The sequence below is a fragment of the Mus caroli genome, unplaced genomic scaffold (assembly GCF_978045245.1).
Source record: "Mus caroli unplaced genomic scaffold, Mus_caroli_1 scaffold_14, whole genome shotgun sequence".
NCBI classification, from domain to species: Eukaryota; Metazoa; Chordata; class Mammalia; order Rodentia; family Muridae; genus Mus; species Mus caroli.
In genome coordinates, this window is record NW_028227269.1 from 14,031,496 (window position 1) to 14,052,167 (window position 20,672).

The window sequence follows — 20,672 nt, forward strand, 5'->3', positions numbered from 1 at the left end:
TGGAGGTAACATACGGTTTTGAGCATCTGTGGGTGATGGGAATTGAACTCAGGTCCTCTGGAAGTTCTCCTAAACTTAGCCAGTGCTCCTCTCCCAGCCCCAGTTAAGCTGTTTTATCTTTCTCCTCCATTGGATTCTGAGATCCAGTCTATTATATTCAAAACAGTATCTTCTTGAGCCAGCCCAATACCTGATATAATAAGTAATCAAAAACTGATACAGAGCCGGGCAGTGGTAGCACATGCCCTTAATCCCAGCACTTGGGAGGCTGAGGCAGGCGGATTTCTGAGTTCGGCTACACAGAGAAACCCTGTCTTGGAAAACCAAAACAAAAATAAAATAAAATAAAACTGATACAGAGGGGGGAAAGTTTGTGGTTTGGGGACAAATTCTACTCTCACTACGAACTTTAGCTGACTTCGAATTCAAACACGTGATCTCCCTGCCTGGGCCTCTGTGGAGCTTGGCTTTGAAGCTTGTGCCTTCTGGTCCCTCCAAGATGGCTTGTTTTATGAGCATGTGCTAAGCACCATTAGATGCGTGATGGGAGCCCCACCATCATCGCCCGTGGCACTCAGAACCTGCAGTCCGCCGGTCGGGACTAGAGTGCGCCCGCTCCGATCCCCCGGAATCCCTGCTCCACCTCTTTTCTTCCCCCAACCCATCCCACCACACCCCCCGCCATCCTCTCCAAGGATCCATCCTCCGGAACACCCGGGCGTCGGCAGCGGGTGAGGACCTGTGTGCGCGGGAGATCTCACGGACGGCGCTGCGCATGTGCAAACGCGGGCGCACTGCGCATGCGGAAAGATGGCCGGCTAGGGAACCTGAGCGCCTCCGCGGTCACCCTGGTCCCCTCCGCGCCTACCCTGATCCCCTCTGCGCCTGGGCTCATCGCTGCGCGAGTGGGACCGCGGCGCTTCGTGGGTGGAGCCGCAGTGCTCCGTGGGTGGAGCGGGCGGCGCTGAAGGGGCCGGGAACGCGCGCGCCGAGCCTCCGGGGAAGGCGGGAGGGCGCGTGGGGCGCGAGGGGCGCGGGACAGCATGAGTCAGCAGCGGACGGCGCGGAGACTGCCCAGCCTGCTGGTGGACCCGGCGCAGGAAACGGTGCGCCGGCGTTGCCGGGACCCCATCAACGTGGAAAACCTACTGGTGAGCGGGGACCCGGGCCACGGGAGGTCAAGTGCTGTGGGACGCGCTCCTTGCATCGGGCCCTCTGCACAGAGTCGCTTGGTGCCCCGGGGCTCTCCCTGCAACTCCCAATTCTTGAACCGCCCTTTGCTTTTTAAATGTTTCTATTGGATTTACTTACTTTGGGGTGGGGTGGGGGCCGCGAGCGCGTGGATTCCACGGGGCACGTGTAGAGTTTAGAAAGCAACTTGGGGCAGTCTGTTCCATGCTTCCACCCTTGTGGTTCGCCGGATGGAACTCTAGTAGAGTTTGTAAAGCTCGGTGGCAAGTGCCTTAACCAACTGAGCGATCTTGCCTGTCCATCTTTGCTGTCTGACAGGGGAAATGAAAGAATGAGAAAGTTCCCTCCGTTCAGTGCTTCCCACCTTTCTCAGGGTCCCTGCTGGATTCGTCCTTTGTCCGTCTCTCCTGATCGCTGTTTTCTCAGCAAGGCAAGCTGTATCCAAGCCATTCTGGCGGGTCCTGTGCCAGATAGTTCATGAGCATTGTCTTGTCTGACTCCTTGGAGCAACCTTGAGATTGTTATTCTTAGAGTTTGTCAGAACTGACCCAGAGATGTGTGTACAGAGATGTCTGGCCTTGTGGCTAGGTAATGAGGAAACTGGGAAGACCCTCAGAATGACTGCAAGTGACAGCCTTTCCCTAACTTCTTTCTCTCTCTCTCTTTTTTTTTTTTTTTTAAATAATTTCTGCTCAGTTTCCACCTGATCTTGCATTACCACCCAGCACTGTGCTGGGGACTCTAGTCCTAAGCACTTGGTAAGATTGTTGTAAATAAGATTGGTAGATCACTGATGGTTTTGTCAATTACAGTATTAGTTTCACACCCTATCTTCTGTCATAACTAACCACTCACTTTTGGCTGAGAGCTCTTTGTTGTGTTTTTGACAGCCAAGGTGGGTCCCCTTGTCCCCTTCGCCTTCCTTTTCAGACATGTGGGTGTCATCCAGAATTCTCTACAGTTTGTTCATGTAGGTGACCGCTCACTACTGCTAACTTGTGGCCTGTGATCATGGTAGGTTTTTTTTTGTTTTGTTTTGTTTTTTAGGATTTGATAGACGCTCTAAATGAAAACCGCTTCACTTTTGGTTATCAGAAGATAACATCCTCTAAAGTCTTAGATTTCTTATCCAATCTGGTGTTTTTAGTTGCCTCGAGGTAACTCCTAAACCTGTACATCTTTCCTAGAGCTCTCCAACTGTATGTTAGATGTCCCTTCTTAGATCTAAAACTTACAAAAGAAAATGTCTTCGTGTATGCCACGTGTGTACTGGTGCCCATGGAGGCCCGAAACCAGTGTTAGATCACCTGGAGCTCATAACAAGCGGTTATGAACTGGCACATGGATGAACTGAGCCCTCTGGAAGAACAGCGAGCGTTTATAACTGCTGAGCTGCAGATTTCAAACTCTGACATCCAAAGCCAGGTTCACAGACCCCACCCCACCCCACCCCACCTTACCCCCGCCTTAAGAAAGCAATCTCTTTCTTGAATCCCACCTTAATGGTGTTCTGCCTATCGTTGTACCCAAGCCAGCACTCTGGACATGGCTGTTACCTTTTCCTCTGTTTCAGAATCGCCTCCAGACACATGCCCCCCCCTCCCACCCCCAGGTCACTGAAGTCATTCACATCAGTAGCTATTCCGTGCTATAATGCCATCTCGACCGGTTTCCTGCCACTATTACTGCCTCTCACTCACCGTCTGTGTGCTTCATCCTTAACGTATGGTCTCTTGAAGGTGTGTTTCTATCTTCATTTGGCCAAAGGAATTAGTGGTTCCTTAGTGCTCCCAGGACAAAGTCCAGTCCTCGCAGCATAATCTGGCTCCATGTTTGCCTTTTCTAAACGATCTTTCTGGGGTTGCATGCTCCATCCTAGGCCTCATTTCCATATTGATGTTTGTCGAGATGTCTGAAGTCCAGATTCATGGGCAACTTGTCTTAAGACAAGTGTCTTTAGCCCCTCTTTACCTCAAGACTGTTAGTCAGACTCTGTGTGTCCCAGAGCAATTCTGTACTTGACTGCTCAGTCCTCTGTGGGTCTGTTTGATACTGTAGTGAAGATCTGGCCATGGACAAAGGATTAAGCAAGAAGTTAATAAAATAGTGACTCTATTTTCTTGCCTGTAAAATAGTGACGTAACATGTCAGTAGTATTTTTTTTTAATTGACTAGCAAATGCAAAGAATTAATAAGCCATGTACAGAGCAGTTACATAGCTTGCTAAGTGTTGTTGCCAGGATAAGTTAAATGGCTTAAACCTGCTCTTGGCTTTGGGGAGCAGGGAGAAGACAATCCTGGATGGAGGTGAACTTGGTTTGCACATTAGATGATCAGGAAGATCTGGGTGGTGACATGAATGCAGTCACCTTAGAGAGATTCATGATCAGTGAGCTCCTGAAGGAGTCTTGCTCCCACACAGGGAGCTAATACAGAGAAACCTATGCATCTATGAGCATACTGCTCTCTAGAGCAGTAACTACTTAGGAGGCAGTGCCTAGGACATTAGTCTCTAAAAGTCACTTTTTATTTTTCTCTCCACCTTTAAAGCTTCTAGCCAGGTGTGGTGGCCCAGTTCTGTAATGCCAGTCCTTGGGAGGCAGAGACAGAAGGATGGTGAGTGAAAGGCCTACCTAGGCTCTATAGCAAGTCCCAGGCCAGCCTGGATTGTACAGTGAGATCCTGTCCGCATCGTTACCCCAACCCTCCAAACAGAAGATTCTAAAGCTGTAGATACAAGGGATGGGGCCGGGGGATGGTGTTATTCCAGTCTGTGTTCCCAGATGTAGACACAGAAGTTTCAAGATGTGAGAATTGGAGCAGTAAGAAAGTGGGTTGAAGCTTGTCAAATGTGCAGCTCACTCACCAGGGTCACTGCTGAGTATTCTCTGAAAGTTCTGAGGTCTCTAATGGTGTCCACTGGGGCTGCGGGAGGGGGCACGTGGATAGTCTTCTGTCCTTTCATGTGTCAGCAAAATGGCTTTGCAGCTTCACAGTGAGAGTGTTAGCCAAGCATGGTGAGCACACTTATGTGGTCCCAGCACTCAGAGGCTGAAACAGGAGGGTGACACATTTAAAACCAGCTACATCGAGAGTTCTAGAATAGCCAGGACATTATAGCAAGAAACCATCTCAGAAAGAGAAGGAAGGATTTTAGACACGGAGAAGACAATGAATGATGGCTTTGGAACCTGTTTCCTATGTCAGTCCATGCGGTGTATAATGCATCTGCATTTGTTGCAGGGCATGGGCTCAAGTCTCATTGGAGTGCTGTCCTTATACCAAACTGTAAGCAGAGGAGATGCCCCCTAAAGCAAATGGGCAGCCAATAAGCAGTCTTTGTGCAGAGCTTGGCCCTCTTGCTCTAGGTTAAATAGGAGCTCCTGCAGCAGGCAGCTATGAGCCTATTAACACTTCAGGATACTTGTTAACACACTGTTCACATCAGTGTGAGAGGTTGGGCTTGTTTCTCAATTCGGGAACCTTGCTATGAGGCAGTAGTGTATGCTAAGTTGAGAGTGTTTACTTAGCACAGAACCCCAGGTTTAGTCCCCAGGACTAAATAAATGGGTGTTGAGGCATATGCCCGCAATCCCGGCACTCAAGAGATGGAGACAGGAGGATCAGAAATTCAGAGTTGAGTTTGAGGCTAGTCTGAGCTGTATGAGACCTTTCTCAAAAAAAGCCTAGCAGGCCAGCCAGATAGCACAGTAGGTTGTGGTACTTGCTGCCAAGCCTTACAATCTGAATTCAATGCCCAGGAACCATATGGTGGACGGAGAGAACTGACTCCATAGGTTGACCTCTGACCCCAGCATGTACACCATTGCACATAGACGCAGAATAGATAAATGGAAGAAGAAAAGCCTTGCTTAGGCAGTTAGCCCAGAGTGTGTTGGGAGAAGAGTTCCATGTAAAAATAGCAATGCCAGCTGATCACACTTGCCTCTGGTTGACTTTCACAGGACTGCTTCAGAGTTGTGTTGTTGGATGCCAGCAGTGTTGAGAGCTAGTCCCTGCCTGTGGCAGGAGCATCCAGCTTCAGGGTTGCACGTCCAACATGTCACACGGTCATTTCAGTCCTAGACTGGCCGAAACTGGCTTTGCGGCAGGATGTCAAGTTAACCTGCTACCAGATGTTCTTGTCAGAGGTGACAGGAATCGTCTGCAAAGGTTCTGTAACTCTGGTGTGAGCAGCCTCTCTGTTGTCCCCCTGGCCACCAGCTGCCCCACCCCTGACCCTTTAGACAGTTAGCTGTCCCACTTGACCACATTTATAGACCATGAATGAGATTATGTCGTGGTCTTCTTCAGAAGTCTTTGGTGAGTCTCCACTGCTTAAAACATAAACACTTCAGCATAGCCTTGATGTGGTTGATCATTTTCTAGCTACAAAGCTGGACCACTCCCACATGGCCATAGTGTGTACCTATGCAGGGAGCAAAACAACTCCTAAATGTATTGCAAATCGCCATTGCAGTTGATGCAGCTTCAGTGGCCTCCAAACGCCCAGCAGCATGGGAGGACCAGCACTGGGGCTGCTGCCCTTTGCCTGGTGTCTCGGTAATCCAACACTATTCTTATTTCTCTATCTATAGCATGTACTGCTTCCTGTTAATTGTTTTAAGGCTTCTGATTGTTTATTAATGGGAGTGCATGGCTGACTGAGAGTTGGTGAGCAAATTTTTGGAGCCACTTAAGTAGCCAGGGGTGAGCCTCAGCTGGTGCGCCACAACTTCCACATCTCTAAGCCTTCCAAGACTCAGGGCCGTGTCCTAACCTTCCCTCGATGTCTTCTCCCCAGCACCTGCCGCAGCTGATATAGGAGTGTCTGCTGGGAGTTGTTTCCCACTTAAGTATCCCGTCTCCCTCCAATCTTCCTGTATTTACACAGAAATGTATGCAGCCTAGGGATCCATGGAGGGCATCACAGACCAAGTGTAGTTTGGAAAGACTCTCTCACTCCCTCATTACTTCAAGATTGGGGGAGGAAAGGCCTTAAAAAAAACTACCACAGAACGAAATTTATTCGCGTTGCTATTTATAAAATGCTGAGTTAATTCTTACATTTTCTTTTTTCCAGCCATCAAAAATAAGGATTAATCTAGAAGAAAATGTACAGTATGTGTCCATGAGAAGTAAGTTGATTCCTAAGTGAGTTTGGGTTTTCTGGTTTGGGCATCACGTGGTTAACTTGGTTGGTTTTGCTTGTACACGGGGTCATGAGAACAGAAGTAACATGGCATCAAAGGATACCTTGCTGTGATGGCTGAAACCGAGGCAGGGTGGGAGGAACCGGTGTCTTTGCCCCCTTAGCGCAGTGGCAGCACTAAACATGTCAGCAAAGCGTCCTACCGCAGAGTTCCCTGCGGTTCCTCTACTCCTGGCCGTGCTCTCTCATGTACGGGTTCATGTTTAGGGTGTTGGGTGAGCCTTCATCATAGATGGCCCCTCCCTCGATTTCTTCTCCTTAGGTCCTTCTGAGCAGGTGTTTTGCTCGAGATGCCCAGGTATGTATCTCGGGAACCCTCTTTTGTTTCCCTGGGCATCTGCCACCATCTCCCCTGTGGCTGGTCAGCAAGTTGAGTCAGCTTAACCTTTGAGATGTATCTTTGAACTGTCCCACACCTGTGCGTGGATGAGCACACTTGAAAGCACAGCTGTGGATTGTCATCCATCATAACTGATAGGCCAAGCTCAGAGAGGTTAAGCAGCTTGCTTAGAGTCAGTGTTTGGTCCTGTGTGTGTGGCTCTGGAGCTAGAGTCTTCATCCTGCGTGTGTACACTGCAGCCTCTGTCTGCCAGCTCCAACTCCAAAGCTTAGTCGGTTCTGCTACCTCTCCCACCTCTAGTCTGGACCCCAGTGTGCACTCAGTGCTCAGGTACTACTTTGCCCCTCCTTGGAATGGTGGACACCCCTCTTCATCCTCCTAACCTTAGGAGCATCCCCAATTCTCCACTCCGGCAAAGATTGCATTTCATGTTCTCGAGTAACTGTGAGTATTACTCAGCACACTGTGTCTATAGCAGAGGTCCTTATCAGGCCCATGCAGTTCTCTTGGTTAGAGAACAGTCCTCGCAGCAGCCCTTGTTAGAGATGTTCAGTTAGATTTGTTCTTTATAAAATGGCTGGCATCCTCAGAATGTGCTTGTAACCTGAGCTAATAAGACTAAAGCATGCCCAGTAAAGTGAGTGAGTATAACATGAGAACAGTGAGACCTGGCTTGTCTGTGAGCATCGTTTGAGTTTATGTACTCAAGGACTGGGCTAGTTCACCAGATACTCCCTGCAGTTAAATGTACAGCCATTAAGAATAAAGGCTAGCCAGGCATGGTGTGCAAGCCTTTAATTCTAAAACTTGGGAGACAGAGGCAGATAGATCTCTGAGTTCAAGGCCAGCCTGGCTTAACAGTGGAATTTCAGGACATCCAGGGCTACACAGAGAAACTCTGTCTTGAAAGAAGAAGAAGAATGAATGAATGAATGAATGAATGAAATGCATTTGCTCATGATCTTTATGTTCACAGTATTAAAAGAGCATATTATAAAATGTTACCTTCCTACTCACTCTTGCTTTTAAAAACTCTGTGCATGGGCCTGTAGAGATGGCTCAGTAGTTAAGAACATTTGTTCCTCTTCCAGAGGACCCAGTTTGGTTCCCAGCACCTACACAGTGACTCACAACCACCTGCAACTCTAGTTCCATGGGACCCTATGCCTTTTTCTGACTTCTGTAGGCACTAGACACACACACACAATGCACACGTTGCAGGCAAAACACTCATACACATAAAATAAGTAACTTTTTTAAAATTAAGGAAAGTTTTTTTGGTTTTTTTGGGGGGGTTGGTTTTTTTGTTTTTTTTCAAGACAGGGTTTCTCTGTGTAGCCCTGGTTGTCCTGGAACTCACTTTGTAGACCAGGCTGGCCTCGAACTCAGAAATCGACCTTAAAAAAATCTTAAAAAAAGATTTTTTTTTTTTAAGAACTGTACTTATGAGCTGAGGCTGTTGCTCAGTGGTAAGGCACTTGCTTGGCATCAGTGAGTCAGGTTCTTGCCTCAACATGCCCCAAAGAAGAATGGGTACAAACTATATATTTTGCTGTCAAATTGATTACATGTATGAAATGAAGGCATTTCATTCTGAAACCATTTCTGACCCTGTTCCTGAGTGGTGTGGAGATGGTTACAGAGATTTCTATTTTGACATGAGATAAAAGACTTGTAAAAATGAGTATTAGTGGAAACTCACACTGACTTTTATTAAAACCTGACACGTTTGCTTAGACCAGCTGAGGCCAAATTGCTTTTCATCCAGCTAGAGAAATGTTTCCATAGAAACGAGCAGTGATGGATTGGTGTGCAGCGGTGGGGGTGGGGTGGGGCGGTTAATCTCTGTCTGGTCTGATCCTGAGGGAAGAAGCGGCTGACCAAGATGGCTGAGAAATGTTGGTTCACATGGTTCTCTGTCCTCATTCACAGAAGCTCTGAAAGTGAAGAGGCCCCGGTTTGATGTGTCCCTGGTGTACTTAACTCGGAAGTTTATGGATCTTGTCAGATCTGCCCCTGGGGGCATTCTTGACTTAAACAAGGTTGCCACAAAACTGGGTGTTCGGAAGAGGCGAGTGTATGACATCACCAATGTCTTGGATGGCATCGAACTGGTGGAAAAGAAATCTAAGAACCACATTCGGTGGATGTGAGTTGATGCCCGTTATCCCTTCCCTTCCCCTTCTCTTTAAGTGAGTGGCAGTTCTGTCCAACTGCAGCAGTGTTTGGGAATAGAAAATGAAGTTTTTATGACTCTTCTTAGGCCAAAATTGATTCCTTAAGGTTGTCTTCTTGTCTCACAGTGTACTTAAGACGACTTAGGTCTAAATAGGAACATTAGATACAGAATATCTTTCTCATGGTGGGGAAAAAGTGCTTAATTGGTAAATTTCCCCTTTGAAGATCCTAACAGTGAAACATCTGGTAGTAGAGGGTTGAGGTTTTTTGAGAATATATTAAAGGCAGGTTTATTGGGAAGCTGCTCTCAAGAGAGTTCACTGGCCCTAAGGATTGAGGCCAGGGAAGTCACTATGGGGAGAGGGGAAGGGGAAGAGAAAGAGAAAGGGTGCAGGCACAGAGAGAAAAGAGAATAGAGGGGATTTTCAAATGTATTTCTTTAGTTAACTGCTGAAGACATGATTCTCACAGAGTAGCATAGTTCACAGTCAGAACCCAGCCCCTGGGTTGCGATTGGGTGTTAATGGGGAGGAGCAGGCATCTGCAATCTCAGCAGGTACACTGGCGATTGTGTTGCTGGTGGGCAACACCACCCTAAGGGTGAAAACAGACAATGTACAAAAGGCAGTGCTAATGAGTTGACATGATTGGAAGGACCTCGTGGAGAAATAGCCTAAAGACAAGACATGGACAGAGTTGTGTGAGTGTGGGTTTGTGTGGGTGTGTAGAAAAAAAGCTATATACTTAGGAAAAAGAATTCCAGCATTCGGGTACATTAGGGGTACCACAGGCAGGTGTAAAATCCAAAGATCATCACACGAGTAAACAAAACGTTAGAGGAAAGGGTTTGTCAGGGACACTGCTTTAGGACAAAGCACAGGCAACTCTGATGGGCATGCACTCCGTGAGGGTACCGTGTCGGTCATTTAAACCCCAGCAATTGGGAGGCAGGGGCAGGTGGCTCTGTAAATTTCTGGCCAGCCGAGGCTACTTAGAGAAACCCTGTCCCAAGAAAAGAAGGGCAAACCCCACACAGATGGTAAAAGGGAGTGCAGACATAGAGTTCTAGCAGGCCCTCTCACTTGGCCAGCTCTACCACCACGGAGAGCCCTGCTCCCCTGCTGGCAGCTGCTGACCCTGTGTTTGTCTCCTTCTGTAGAGGATCTGACCTGAACAACTTTGGGGCCGCACCCCAGCAGAAGAAGCTGCAAGCAGAGCTCTCCGACCTGTCGGCCATGGAAGACGCCTTGGACGAGTTAATTAAAGATTGTGCTCAGCAACTGTTGGAGTTAACAGATGACAAGGAAAATGAAAGATATCCTTCCATCAGTACCTTTTTAAGTGTCTCTGCCTCCAGAGTAGATAGTGTATTAGGGAGAGCTTAGTGATTTAATGTACATATTCAGGATATAAAATGAGGCCCTTAAAAGTTAGAGTCAGTAAGTTTGGTGCTGTAGCCTCAGTTCTCCACAATCTTGTTAGCTGAAGCTTCTTTGTGCACCTGGTCAAGTCTGCGTGACAGCAGTTGCTGGTGACAAGCCCGGCTTGCCTTTGCTACTTACGTTAAGGGGGTATTTGTGGTTTTGTTTTTTAATTGTAGTCTTTGTCCTGATGTTTGTCAGCTTTTGTGAAAATCAGGTTTTTCCTAATTTGTGAGGTAGTTCATTTCTGAAACAGAATACACTGTGCCCAAATTAGTGTCTGTACTCACCACTCTATGTAGAAGCTTCGTGGAGCAGGAACCAGAAGAGGCTGGCTCTCTACACCTGCCTCTCCCAGGCCCCCAGGCTGTCCTGGTCTCTGTGACTTTCAGTGTCCTCTGTGAGTGTCAGTAAGTCTGAGTTGGCCCTGAATTCCACCTCCCCCCCCCCTCCCTCCATGGCAGTGAAATCCTATTACCACAGGACAGGTCTTAGAAAACCTGAGCCAAGGCTTGCAGTGCCGCAGCCAGCCAGAGAGTCTGTAGTCTAAAAGAAAGGAAGGCAGAGCAACTGCACCAAGTCACAGCTGTATCTGCCAACACAGGAGCAGCTGAAAGGCAGTGGTCAGTCAGTGTTCTTAAAAGGAAATGTCGGCTGCTGCATGGCGGCACTGAGAGCTTCCTGGGAGCTCTTCCTGTTTGCAGGCGTGGTTTCCCTGCCTTCTGGAGGATGCTCACCCAAACCGTGAATGTTTACTTCTCAAGCTCTCATAGAGCTAACTAACAGTGAGTGAGAGTTTACACCAAATGCCTGTAGGTGGGGATTTGATCATAGTGGATTCCCCTTATCTGTGGCTCTGCTTTCTGTAATCTCTGCTGCCCATAATCAGCTATCATCTAAAAATATTAAGGACAAATTCTACAAGTAACTTGTTTTTAAATAACTTGCAGTCTGCTGTATGTTGTAATTATACTCTGATTATTGATTTCTAGCTGTGCCTGGTTATAAATTTAACCTTACTGTGGTACTGTATGCACAGTTTATGTACGGTTTGCTGTTAGTCGGTGGCTTTGGGCATCCACTGGGGATTTGTAACCTCTACCCCACCCCAAGGACGAGGGGATATCTACCCCACCCCCAAGGACGAGGGGATGTCTACCCCACCCCAAGGACGAGGGGATATCTACCCCACCCCAAGGACGAGGGGATATCCACCTTCGTGAGTGGTATTTATGTTCAGGATTCAGGCTTTATTAATGTTTTTCTCCAGAAATTGCTGTAATCAATATTTGGTTTAAAGAAGTTCTTTGGATTACAAATATATAAAACACCATAAAATCTTAAGAATTCTTTTTGAAATAATTATTGTGAAGCTTTTTTTTGTCTGTTTCCCTTCATTGTAAGGTTGTATTCCATAAAAGCTAAGCTATTCTTATACCTGCATTCATGTAAGAGATAGTGATGTGTGTGTGTAGTGGTGCACGCCTTCATTCGCAGCACTCAGGAGGCAGAGAAAGGCAGGTCTCTAAGTTCAATGTAGACTGGTCTATGTAGCACAGGCCAGCCAGTGCTAAACAGTGAGACTTTGCCTAACAAAACAAAACAAAAAAACGAAGGATGGTGTTGGGGGGTGGTGGTTGGTGATCTGCCCATCTTGTCAGATCCTTGACCAGGTTTCACACTAGCGTATGTAACCTATCAGGATATTCACGGCATTCAAGCTTTCCATGAACAGATTGTCATTGCAGTGAAGGCTCCAGAGGAAACCAGACTGGATGTTCCAGCTCCCAGAGAAGTAGGTAGCGCTGCACTGCAGGGAGGGTTTAAAAAGGGATGAGGTGGGTTGGCTGCCACAGAAGTGACCACCGCGTCACTTGTTACCATGTGCTTGTCAAGCTCTACACCTTAACTGTGAGTGAGGTAATCCCTGAAACCTTGGAGATGGGAGGGCCAGCCCAGAGAGGCAGGAGTGCACACAGTGACCACCAAGACCAGTGTAGGACTGGGTGGCTTGCAGGTGCTCTCAGCCATGTTGCTGCTGTCGGGCTGTAGGAGCAATCACACTATTGGCCTTGGGCTTCAAATTCCAAAAGTAATAGCTGGTCCAGCCAGAGCTTTGTAATAGCTGGCCCAGCCAGAGCACTGGTGAGCTCGCCGAAGACTAGGAATGAGCTGGAACACTGAGTCACAGATGTACAGCCTTCCTGAGATCAGCCTTGTGTCGGCTGCTGCTAGCTGCTCCAGGGAAGTTTGCGTTGAGTGTGATTGTCACCAGAAGGTCACTTGGTGAGAATAGGGTCAAAACCAAAGCCGGTGACCCTTCTTAGCACAGACCATGGAGTTCTAACAGCCCGGTGTCCCCCAGCTGCTCGTACCCAGCTCTTCATCATCGAGGTAGTGAGGAATATTCACACCACCTTCCTTTCTGTTGTCCCCAGCAGAACACTGTCCAAGTGAGATCCTGTTACCTGACAGTGGATCATTAGTCATGAAGGAGTACTGGCTTTTCCCTCAGCCACATTCAGATTGTGACTTGGTGACGTTCCTTAGTTTGATTTGGATTTAGACAACAATCCCAATAACATATTGAGGATGAGTTATTCCACAGATGCTGAAACCCTTTAAATTAAATAGCCACTAATCTTGAAGCACCTCTTTTCTTTGGGGCATGGCTAATCCATTCTACAGGAATTAATGGGGTTTGGTTTCCCAGTACTCTGAGCTGCTTGACTGTAATTGCTAAATCGCTCTGAGCCTTTGAGCTCACTCAGAGCCTCTTTTGGTCCCATTAGAACTCTGTGATTGAGGTCCGTCCTCCAGGCTGGCAGTTCTCAGCAGTGTGCTGGGTCAGTATACTCTGACTACAGAAGGCTCTAGTGGGGACTGTGGGCCTTGTATAGGGCTGGCACAGTGGCCTTCAACTCATCTGGCTTCCTCCTCATTCATGTAAGTAGTGTTGGAGCAAGGCCTTAAGGGTCTGTTTAGATATCACCCATATGCTTTTATGCTACCGTGGCAGAGTTAAGTAGTTGTGACAGGAACAACGTGGCCCGATAGGCACCATCTCCTCCATCTCCTTTTTAAATGTTTTTGAAATCTTACATGTATGTGTGTGGGTATGTGCACCTCAGTGCAAATGCCCAGGGAGACCTTTGCATTGGCTCCCCTGGAACTGGAGTTACAGATAGTTGTGACCATCCTGATATGGGTGCTAGGATCCAAATCGGATCCCTGAGAGGGGTACACACTCTGAACTGTGAGCCACCTCTTAGTTCCCCAGGAATCCCCTTTACAGAATGATTTAGTGGCTGGTGGACTTTGAAGTCCTTTCCACTGACTAACAGTTGGGAGCAACATTATTTCCTTGCATTATTTAATGATGAATGGTTTCCATTTAAACCAGACCTGCCCCGACACTCTAGCCGCCAAGTACAAAAGTCTGTCTCACCTGTCTGGTACCAGGAAGGACATAAGAGGCTTAGAGCTCTCTAAGAAGCAAATCACACCCAGCTCGCTTGGATGGGATCCCAGAGCAGAAAGGAGCTGGAGTGACAGTGATGTCTAGACTGGCCTCTCCACGTGGATGTGGAAATGGTGGACTGGAGGAGAGCCAGGCCAGCTCCCAATGGGAAAGACAAGGAATCACAACTGAAAAAAAATGCCCTTACGCAGTTAACCTCTAAACACAAACAACCACATTCTTAATTTCTTAGGAGAAACCCATTGGAATTTGCTCCTGGGTTAATAAGACCAAGGCAAAAGGATAAGATTCATTTAATGTAGTTCCTTTGTGTGTGACGGTTCAGATTACACGAGGCTTATTTTGATTTCATCTTTTCCTCTTACATCTTTTGACTGGACAAAGACTAGCCTTCCTGTGACCTCAATACCTCTGTACTGGTTTGGAAGCCCAAACACCTTATTGTATAATACAGTTGGTACTCCAGAGCTCCCAGCACCAGAGGAGAAGAACTTCTTTGGAGGACTTTGGAGCTTTGGAGAAAGAACTCAGCTATCCGTGTGGTAGCTCCAAGACTGTTGCTACTCACGTGATTAAGCAGAGGTCTTAACTGTGAATTGGCCAGTGGTTTAAAATGTAGTGACAGTTGAAAGCATGCTTTTCTCAAATGCATGGTAGAAAGGAAACTGCAAGAATTTAAGTTAACTGAAAAGCTGCGATTAGTGGATGCTGGTGCTCACCTTGACAGTTTCTGTGTCCCTTGCTAGGATTCTATCACAGTACATATTAGGAGCACCAAAGGACCCATTGATGTATATTTGTGTGAAGTAGAACAGAACCATTCAAATGGTAAAACCACTGATGGAATAGGAGCCTCTCCATCTAAAAGCAGCCATCCACAATGCCCAGAGAAAGGTAAATGTGCTAATTTTGTGATTAGAGAACTATTGAGCTTCTAACACTCTATTATATATAACTTGAATACATATCTTTTAAGGGTTTTTTATGGTTTATGTTTATTTTTAATTGTGAGTATGTTTGTGTGTGAGTATGCGCACATGAGTGCTGGTGCCCTTGGAGGTCCAAGGCGTTGAACCCCCTGGTGCTGGGATTACAGGCACCTGTGAGGGATAGGTGCTAGAAAAGGAACCATGGGGCTCGAGAGGGAGGGCAGTAGCAGCTCTTCACAGCTGGGCCGTCTCTAGCCTCCTGTGTGTACTCCATACATTGCTAAAACCCCAGCACTGATGAAGCTAATGCAGGAGAAACAAACTACAGTCCAGCCTCAGCTACGTAGTGAGCCCGTCTCCACACACATCCACATCATTGTGGTACAGTTTGGAGGGGCCACTGGCTGGTGGACTCTGGGCAGAGACGGCTATGGACATCAGGCAGGTGCTTTGCAACCACAGGCTCGAGTGCCCATTTGTTCTGTGAACCTGATAAGATCATCTCTGCTGGTGGTGTGGGAGTAGGTTCTTGAGCAGAGGACTTTACATTGTTGAATTGTGTGCTTAGCTGCAATTACAGCCTTCCCTCAGTGTTTTTGTGTCTTATTTCAGAAGACGAGCCTCCTCAGTGAGTGAAGAACTCAGAGCGAGCGGCTGGTAGCAGTGCAGAGTGACGAAGGTCTTTGGAGCATCCCGAGTGGGTGAATCATGTGCCCCATCCAGTGTGGGTGAATCACGTGCCCATCGTTTGATTCTCAGCAATAAGTCTCCTCGGAGTGCTCTTGTGCTCTTATCGTAGACTGGTGGCCGCACTGAAGGCCAGTAGTGTTCTCCCGAGTCGCCTCCGGCACGGGTTCCTGATGGGTTCCCCAACCAGAATCAGCTCTCCAGATAATTCTTTGCTGCCTTTGGTCAGTGAAATAGACCTCTTGCCTCCTGAAATCATGTTATCACAAAGACTAGCACAAGGACAGACAGCTGGACAGCTGGTCGTGGACTGTGCCCTGCCCTTATGGATAGTGTTTGCCTCACAGAAGAATTGCCTTACACTGGTTCACATTTGCAGTTAGGTGTTGTGCACTGGTGAGGTGCACACACGGGGCCAAATGTGGCGCCTTTGTATATATGTGTATCATGTTTAGATGACTTACGAAATATGTGTGAGTGACACTTAGACCCTAGAACACCCAAAATAATGTATGTAGGGAAAATGACAGACAGATCTCTAGTTTCTCAGTTCCCGTAACTTATTAGAACCCTCTGGATGGGGATGAGAGAGTTTTCTAAAGTTTTACATGTAGAAGTTTCACAGATGCCTGTACATTTAGGTTCATATACTTAAAGTATTTTAATACGCTCCCCAGTGCTACAATTGGAGCCACAAACTTCTTGATTTTTAAGCTGCCTACAGAGTCATCATGTCCCAGAAGATTGGTGGCATGCCTCAAAGCATTGTGGGAAAGTACAGAATTTCATCTGGCAACAGATCAGTTCACTACAATGTGATTTGGTCCTGGTGAAGTAAAAGCATTATTCCGCTTTTTGTGAGCAGATTTTACAATGTGTCTCTGTGTGCAGCCTTGCTCTTCAGTCAGGGGGCCTTACCTCCTGTGCATTGTACCCCGCCTCAGCTCTCAGCCCGCCTTCCCAATCACCTAGCGCGCTCTACCTCAGTGGGTAAGTAAGTCACTTACCTCTCTGTGCCTCAGTTGCCTCAGTCATTTACCACTAGACTGTGAGCTCCGTGAGAGACGTTTGTTCATAGTGGCTCTCAGCGCCTTGTACCACGCCTAGTCCAAAACAAGTGCCCAGTGAATGTCTAGCAAACTCGTGAGTGAACGAGTGCAATGTGGGGCTGATGGAACCTGGATTGTTGGTGTACAGGAGTCTGGGAAGCATCATTAGTGTGGTAAACCTCTCTTGCTTTACAAAAGATTTGAAGCAGCTTGAAATAACAATCATGTATACAAAGTAGAGATCCAAAATTAAAGTATTAAAAAAATAGTGCTGCGTGCCTGGTGTTTCTTAATCACAGCGTGAGCCTTGCAATGTCTGCTGCTGTATATAAGATTCCCGGAAACTGGATGAAACACAGGGCCCCCAATGGAGGAGCTAGAGAAAGTACCCAAGGAGCTGAAAGGGTCTTCCTATAGGTGGAACAATATGAACTAACCAGAACCCCCAGAGCTCGTGTCTCTAGCTGCATATGTAGCAGAGGATGGCCTAGTCGGCCATCAATGGGAAGAGAGGCCCCTTGGTCTTGCAAACTTTATATGCCCCAGTACAGGGGAACACCAGGGCCAAGAAGTGGGAGCGGGTGGGTAGGGGAGCAGGGCGGGGGGAGGGTATAGGGGATCTTTGGGATAGCATTTGAAATGTAAATGAAGAAAATATCTAATAAAAAATTTTTAAAAAAGATTCCTGGAAACTTCCACATTTGGCCTCCAGAGGTTCCTTATGTATAAAAAGTTGTTTGAAATTAGCCAAAGAAAGGCTTAGAGCAGTGATTCTCAGCCTTCCTAATACTGCAAGCCTTCAATATAGTTCCTCAGGCTGTGGTGACCCCCCAACCATAAGATTAATTTTGTCTCTAATTCGTAACTAGTGTTGCTACTGTTATGAATTATTATGTAACTATCTGTGTTTTCTGGTGGTTTTAGATGACCCCTGTAAAGGGGGTTTGGGCCCCTCCCCCAAAGGTGTTGTGACCCACAGGTTGAGAACTGCTGGCTTAGAAGGTGCTGCATTTCTAAGTTGGACTGGTGAAATGACTTGATAAGACAGGGAACAATGCCAGAGAAGTAGCAAATGGGTAATGTTTACACTTCGGACACCTTGGACAGAAGGGAAAGTTGTAGAATTAGGTATTAATTTATAAAGCCGACTGTGGGGTTGCTTCCTGCCTCGATGGCTTCTTATCTTCCCGGATGAAAGACACACACACACAGCCTTTATATTTTAATATGCCTTACGTAGTACAATAGCTGGACTGCTGCCTAGCCTCCATGCTGATAATCCCCAGTTACTGTTTACTAATTTTGTATTCTGTATTGGCTGCTCTGGACCCAGTTGGGCACCCTCTGGACCGCACTCTCCCAGCTCCTTCACATGGCAGCCATGCCTCTCTGTCATACACTCATCTTTCTCCCCCACACTCTCCCAGCATGGTGGATCTCCTTCCTCTTTCTCCTCCTGGTCCAAAGCCCAGGAATCCCAAATCCCACCTCTGTCTGTCCTCCCAGCTGTTGGCTGTTGTAATCTTTATTTACCAATCAGAACCAACTGGGGACAGGTTCCCAGACGCTACATGCAGATCTTCTCATGCAAACAATTTTTGGGGAAACATAATTTGCGTTCGTAATATAAGCAGCTACAGAAAGTTCTGGCATCTGTATGTAGAGGTCTTCCTTCAGGAAGAGCTGAGCTTTGTAGAATGCTCGGGCAGATCTTGGTTCATGTGTGATGGTTAGAACCAGGAGAGGAGAGGATTTCATCTGATCAGAGTATCAGCAAAGAGGAGGAGGGTTCTAGGAGAAGGCAGGTCTGGAGAACACAGAAGAATAATGAAAGAAAGGCAGCTGTGTAAGTAGTGGCTCTGGCATCCTTTGGAAATGCTAGCACTGTCTGTGGTCCTCTTAGGAACCTGACACCAGACAAATCCCGACCCACCAGAGACTTGAGTACCAACTAGATGAAGGAGTCCAAGTCCAGCAGAGGTCCAAGGTCTTAACGCGGCTTCTATTCCCAGCTGTAGAAGACTGATAGAAGCTGGAACTGGGAAGAGAGCTCTACCTCATGCCTTCCATTCTACTGCTCCCAGCTAGTAACCCAACCTGTAGCCAGCAAGGGAAGGATAGGGGTGTGGTTTGCAGAGCCTCAGTCCAGGGCCACAGATCTGGAAGTACAAGGGTGAACTCGGCCGTGAGAGACAGAAGGAAATGCTGATAGTCAACATTCCTTTCCCACTCAAGATGGCTCCATGGGGTGGCAGTCTCGGCTCAGTCCCAGCCTCACTGCCACAGACACATCTTACTAATAGAAGTGACTGATTTAATCAATAAAATACCCTTGTGGCTCTCATACTGGAATCCTAAGTTGGTTTGAGTCCAAATTGATGTGGACAGACATGAATTGTTTCTCAGAGCGCCCACAAGACACAAAAGCCACTGTTGGCCTTGAGGCCTGAGAGGCTGACTGCCTGGAACAGATCCTCTGCCAATCCCCGTGAGGCATGAAATGTGTCAAGTTTTTAGCTGCAATGTCACCTATCCATCTTACCTAATATATGTGGGGACAGCAGCCTTCTGCAGCCCAGACATAAGGAATAATCTCGTCAGAACATTCTCATTAAGCCGGAATTTAAATACATCCCTTGGCAAACTTGAAACTTGTCAGTTGCTTCTAGTCAACAGGGTTGAAATAGTGACCTCTCAGTAAAATGAGGCTCAATCCAGTTGTCCACGCATAGTATGAATGGAACCCAACACTGTGTGTGGTGGTTGCATTCTATCAAGGAGTTAATTATTCAGATTCTAAATAGATACTGCTAGAGAATAGCACGGCATGGATTTTCTTTTTGGTTTTTTGAGGCAGTTTCACTGTGTAGCCCTGGCTGTCCTAGAACTGACTAGACCAGGCTGGTCTCGAACTCAGACATGCGCCTGCCTCTGCCTAAGGCACACACCACTACCCTCAGCTAAACATGGATTTTCAACAGGTGTTTTCAAATATCATTTTGGTTAATGAGAAAAATGCCCTGTAAGCAGAGGACCTATTTTGATTCTCAGTGCATATATATATGCACACACACACACACGGAGGAGGAGGAGAATATGAGTATCAGACACTAAGCTGATGAGATAGCTTATCTTCTTGCAAGCATGAAGACTTCAATTTGGTTTCCAGTACCCACATTAAAAAGGTTAGCTATAATGGTGAGCATTTGTGATCCTATGGGTGAGGAGGCAGAGACAGGAGGTACCCTAGGACTTGCTGGCTAGCAAGCTGAGATGGCCCAGCAGGTTCCAAGCCAGTTAGAGGCCCAATTTCAAAACTAAGGTGGACAACACTTGAGACATGAAATCCAAAGCTAACCTCTGCCTTCCACAGTGCACATGCATATGTGAAGACATAGACACACAGCAGACAGTATTCTGCTTCTGTGGTGCGACTGTTCCTCTCCTCCAGCTGGGGGCGCTGTTTGGGAAGGCTGTGGAACCTGGGAGGTATAGCTTTGATGAAAGAAGTTCTTTGATCACTGGGGATTTAACCTCACTATGACAGCAATGACAAAGTAACTAAGACTCCTGCCTATGAGCAAGTTTCTGTCTTCCAGAACCTACTATGCAGAGACTTCTATTGTCACTTGGGTCCTTGAACAGGAAGTAGCATCTAACTTAGATGTCTTAGTAAGACATATATGGGCAACAGGGTTATAGATAAACCCATCCTTGGTACCAAGTACAGTATCCTTCCAGGGAAAACCACAGAGGCAAGTTGATAGAAGAAATGAATTACTCAGAAGCTAGAAGGCTGTGCTAGCCAAAAGGGACCTTGAGGTAACAAAGTCAGTCATAAATCCAGAAGTGGCTACAGCAGGGATACCATAACCCAGGTGTCAGAGAAGAGTCTCCACACAGCTGGCTCTTAAACTCCAGGAATAGAAGCCACATAAGACCTTGGACCTCTGCTGGACTGGTCTCCTTCATATAGGCGGTGCTCAAGTCTGATGGGTCGTGATTTGTCTAGTGTGCATGTCGCTAAGAGGACAAAGTCAGTGCCAGCATTTCTGAGGGATACCATAGCTACTACTTACTGAAGCTGCTGGGAGAATCTGGAAAAGAGCTGGCATTAGCTTGTGTTGCCATAGGAAGACTGATAGAAGCTGGAACTGGGAAGAGAGCTCTACCTCATGCCTTCC

At 47.1% G+C, this 20,672-nt stretch overlaps 1 protein-coding gene across 1 annotated transcript; it reads left to right on the forward strand.

Moving 5' to 3' along the window:
- The first annotated feature begins 798 nt into the window (after positions 1-798).
- On the forward strand, positions 799-16,175 carry E2f6 (E2F transcription factor 6). Its single transcript, XM_085830209.1, has 7 exons — positions 799-1,151; positions 6,275-6,329; positions 8,676-8,892; positions 10,081-10,236; positions 12,023-12,137; positions 14,570-14,717; positions 15,365-16,175. The coding sequence occupies exons 1-7, from the start codon at positions 1,044-1,046 to the stop codon at positions 15,382-15,384; spliced, it is 819 nt and encodes a 272-aa protein (XP_085686335.1). The 5' UTR covers positions 799-1,043; the 3' UTR covers positions 15,385-16,175.
- Positions 16,176-20,672: the final 4,497 nt, after the last annotated feature.

Coding starts and splice junctions, on each gene's coding strand:
- E2f6 (XM_085830209.1), top strand. CDS start 1,044: ATGAGTCAGCAGCGGACGGCGCGGAGACTGCCCAGCCTGCTGGTGGAC. Junction 6,330..8,675: donor ACAGTATGTGTCCATGAGAA/GTAAGTTGATTC, acceptor CCTCATTCACAG/AAGCTCTGAAAGTGAAGAGG. Junction 8,893..10,080: donor AAGAACCACATTCGGTGGAT/GTGAGTTGATGC, acceptor CTCCTTCTGTAG/AGGATCTGACCTGAACAACT.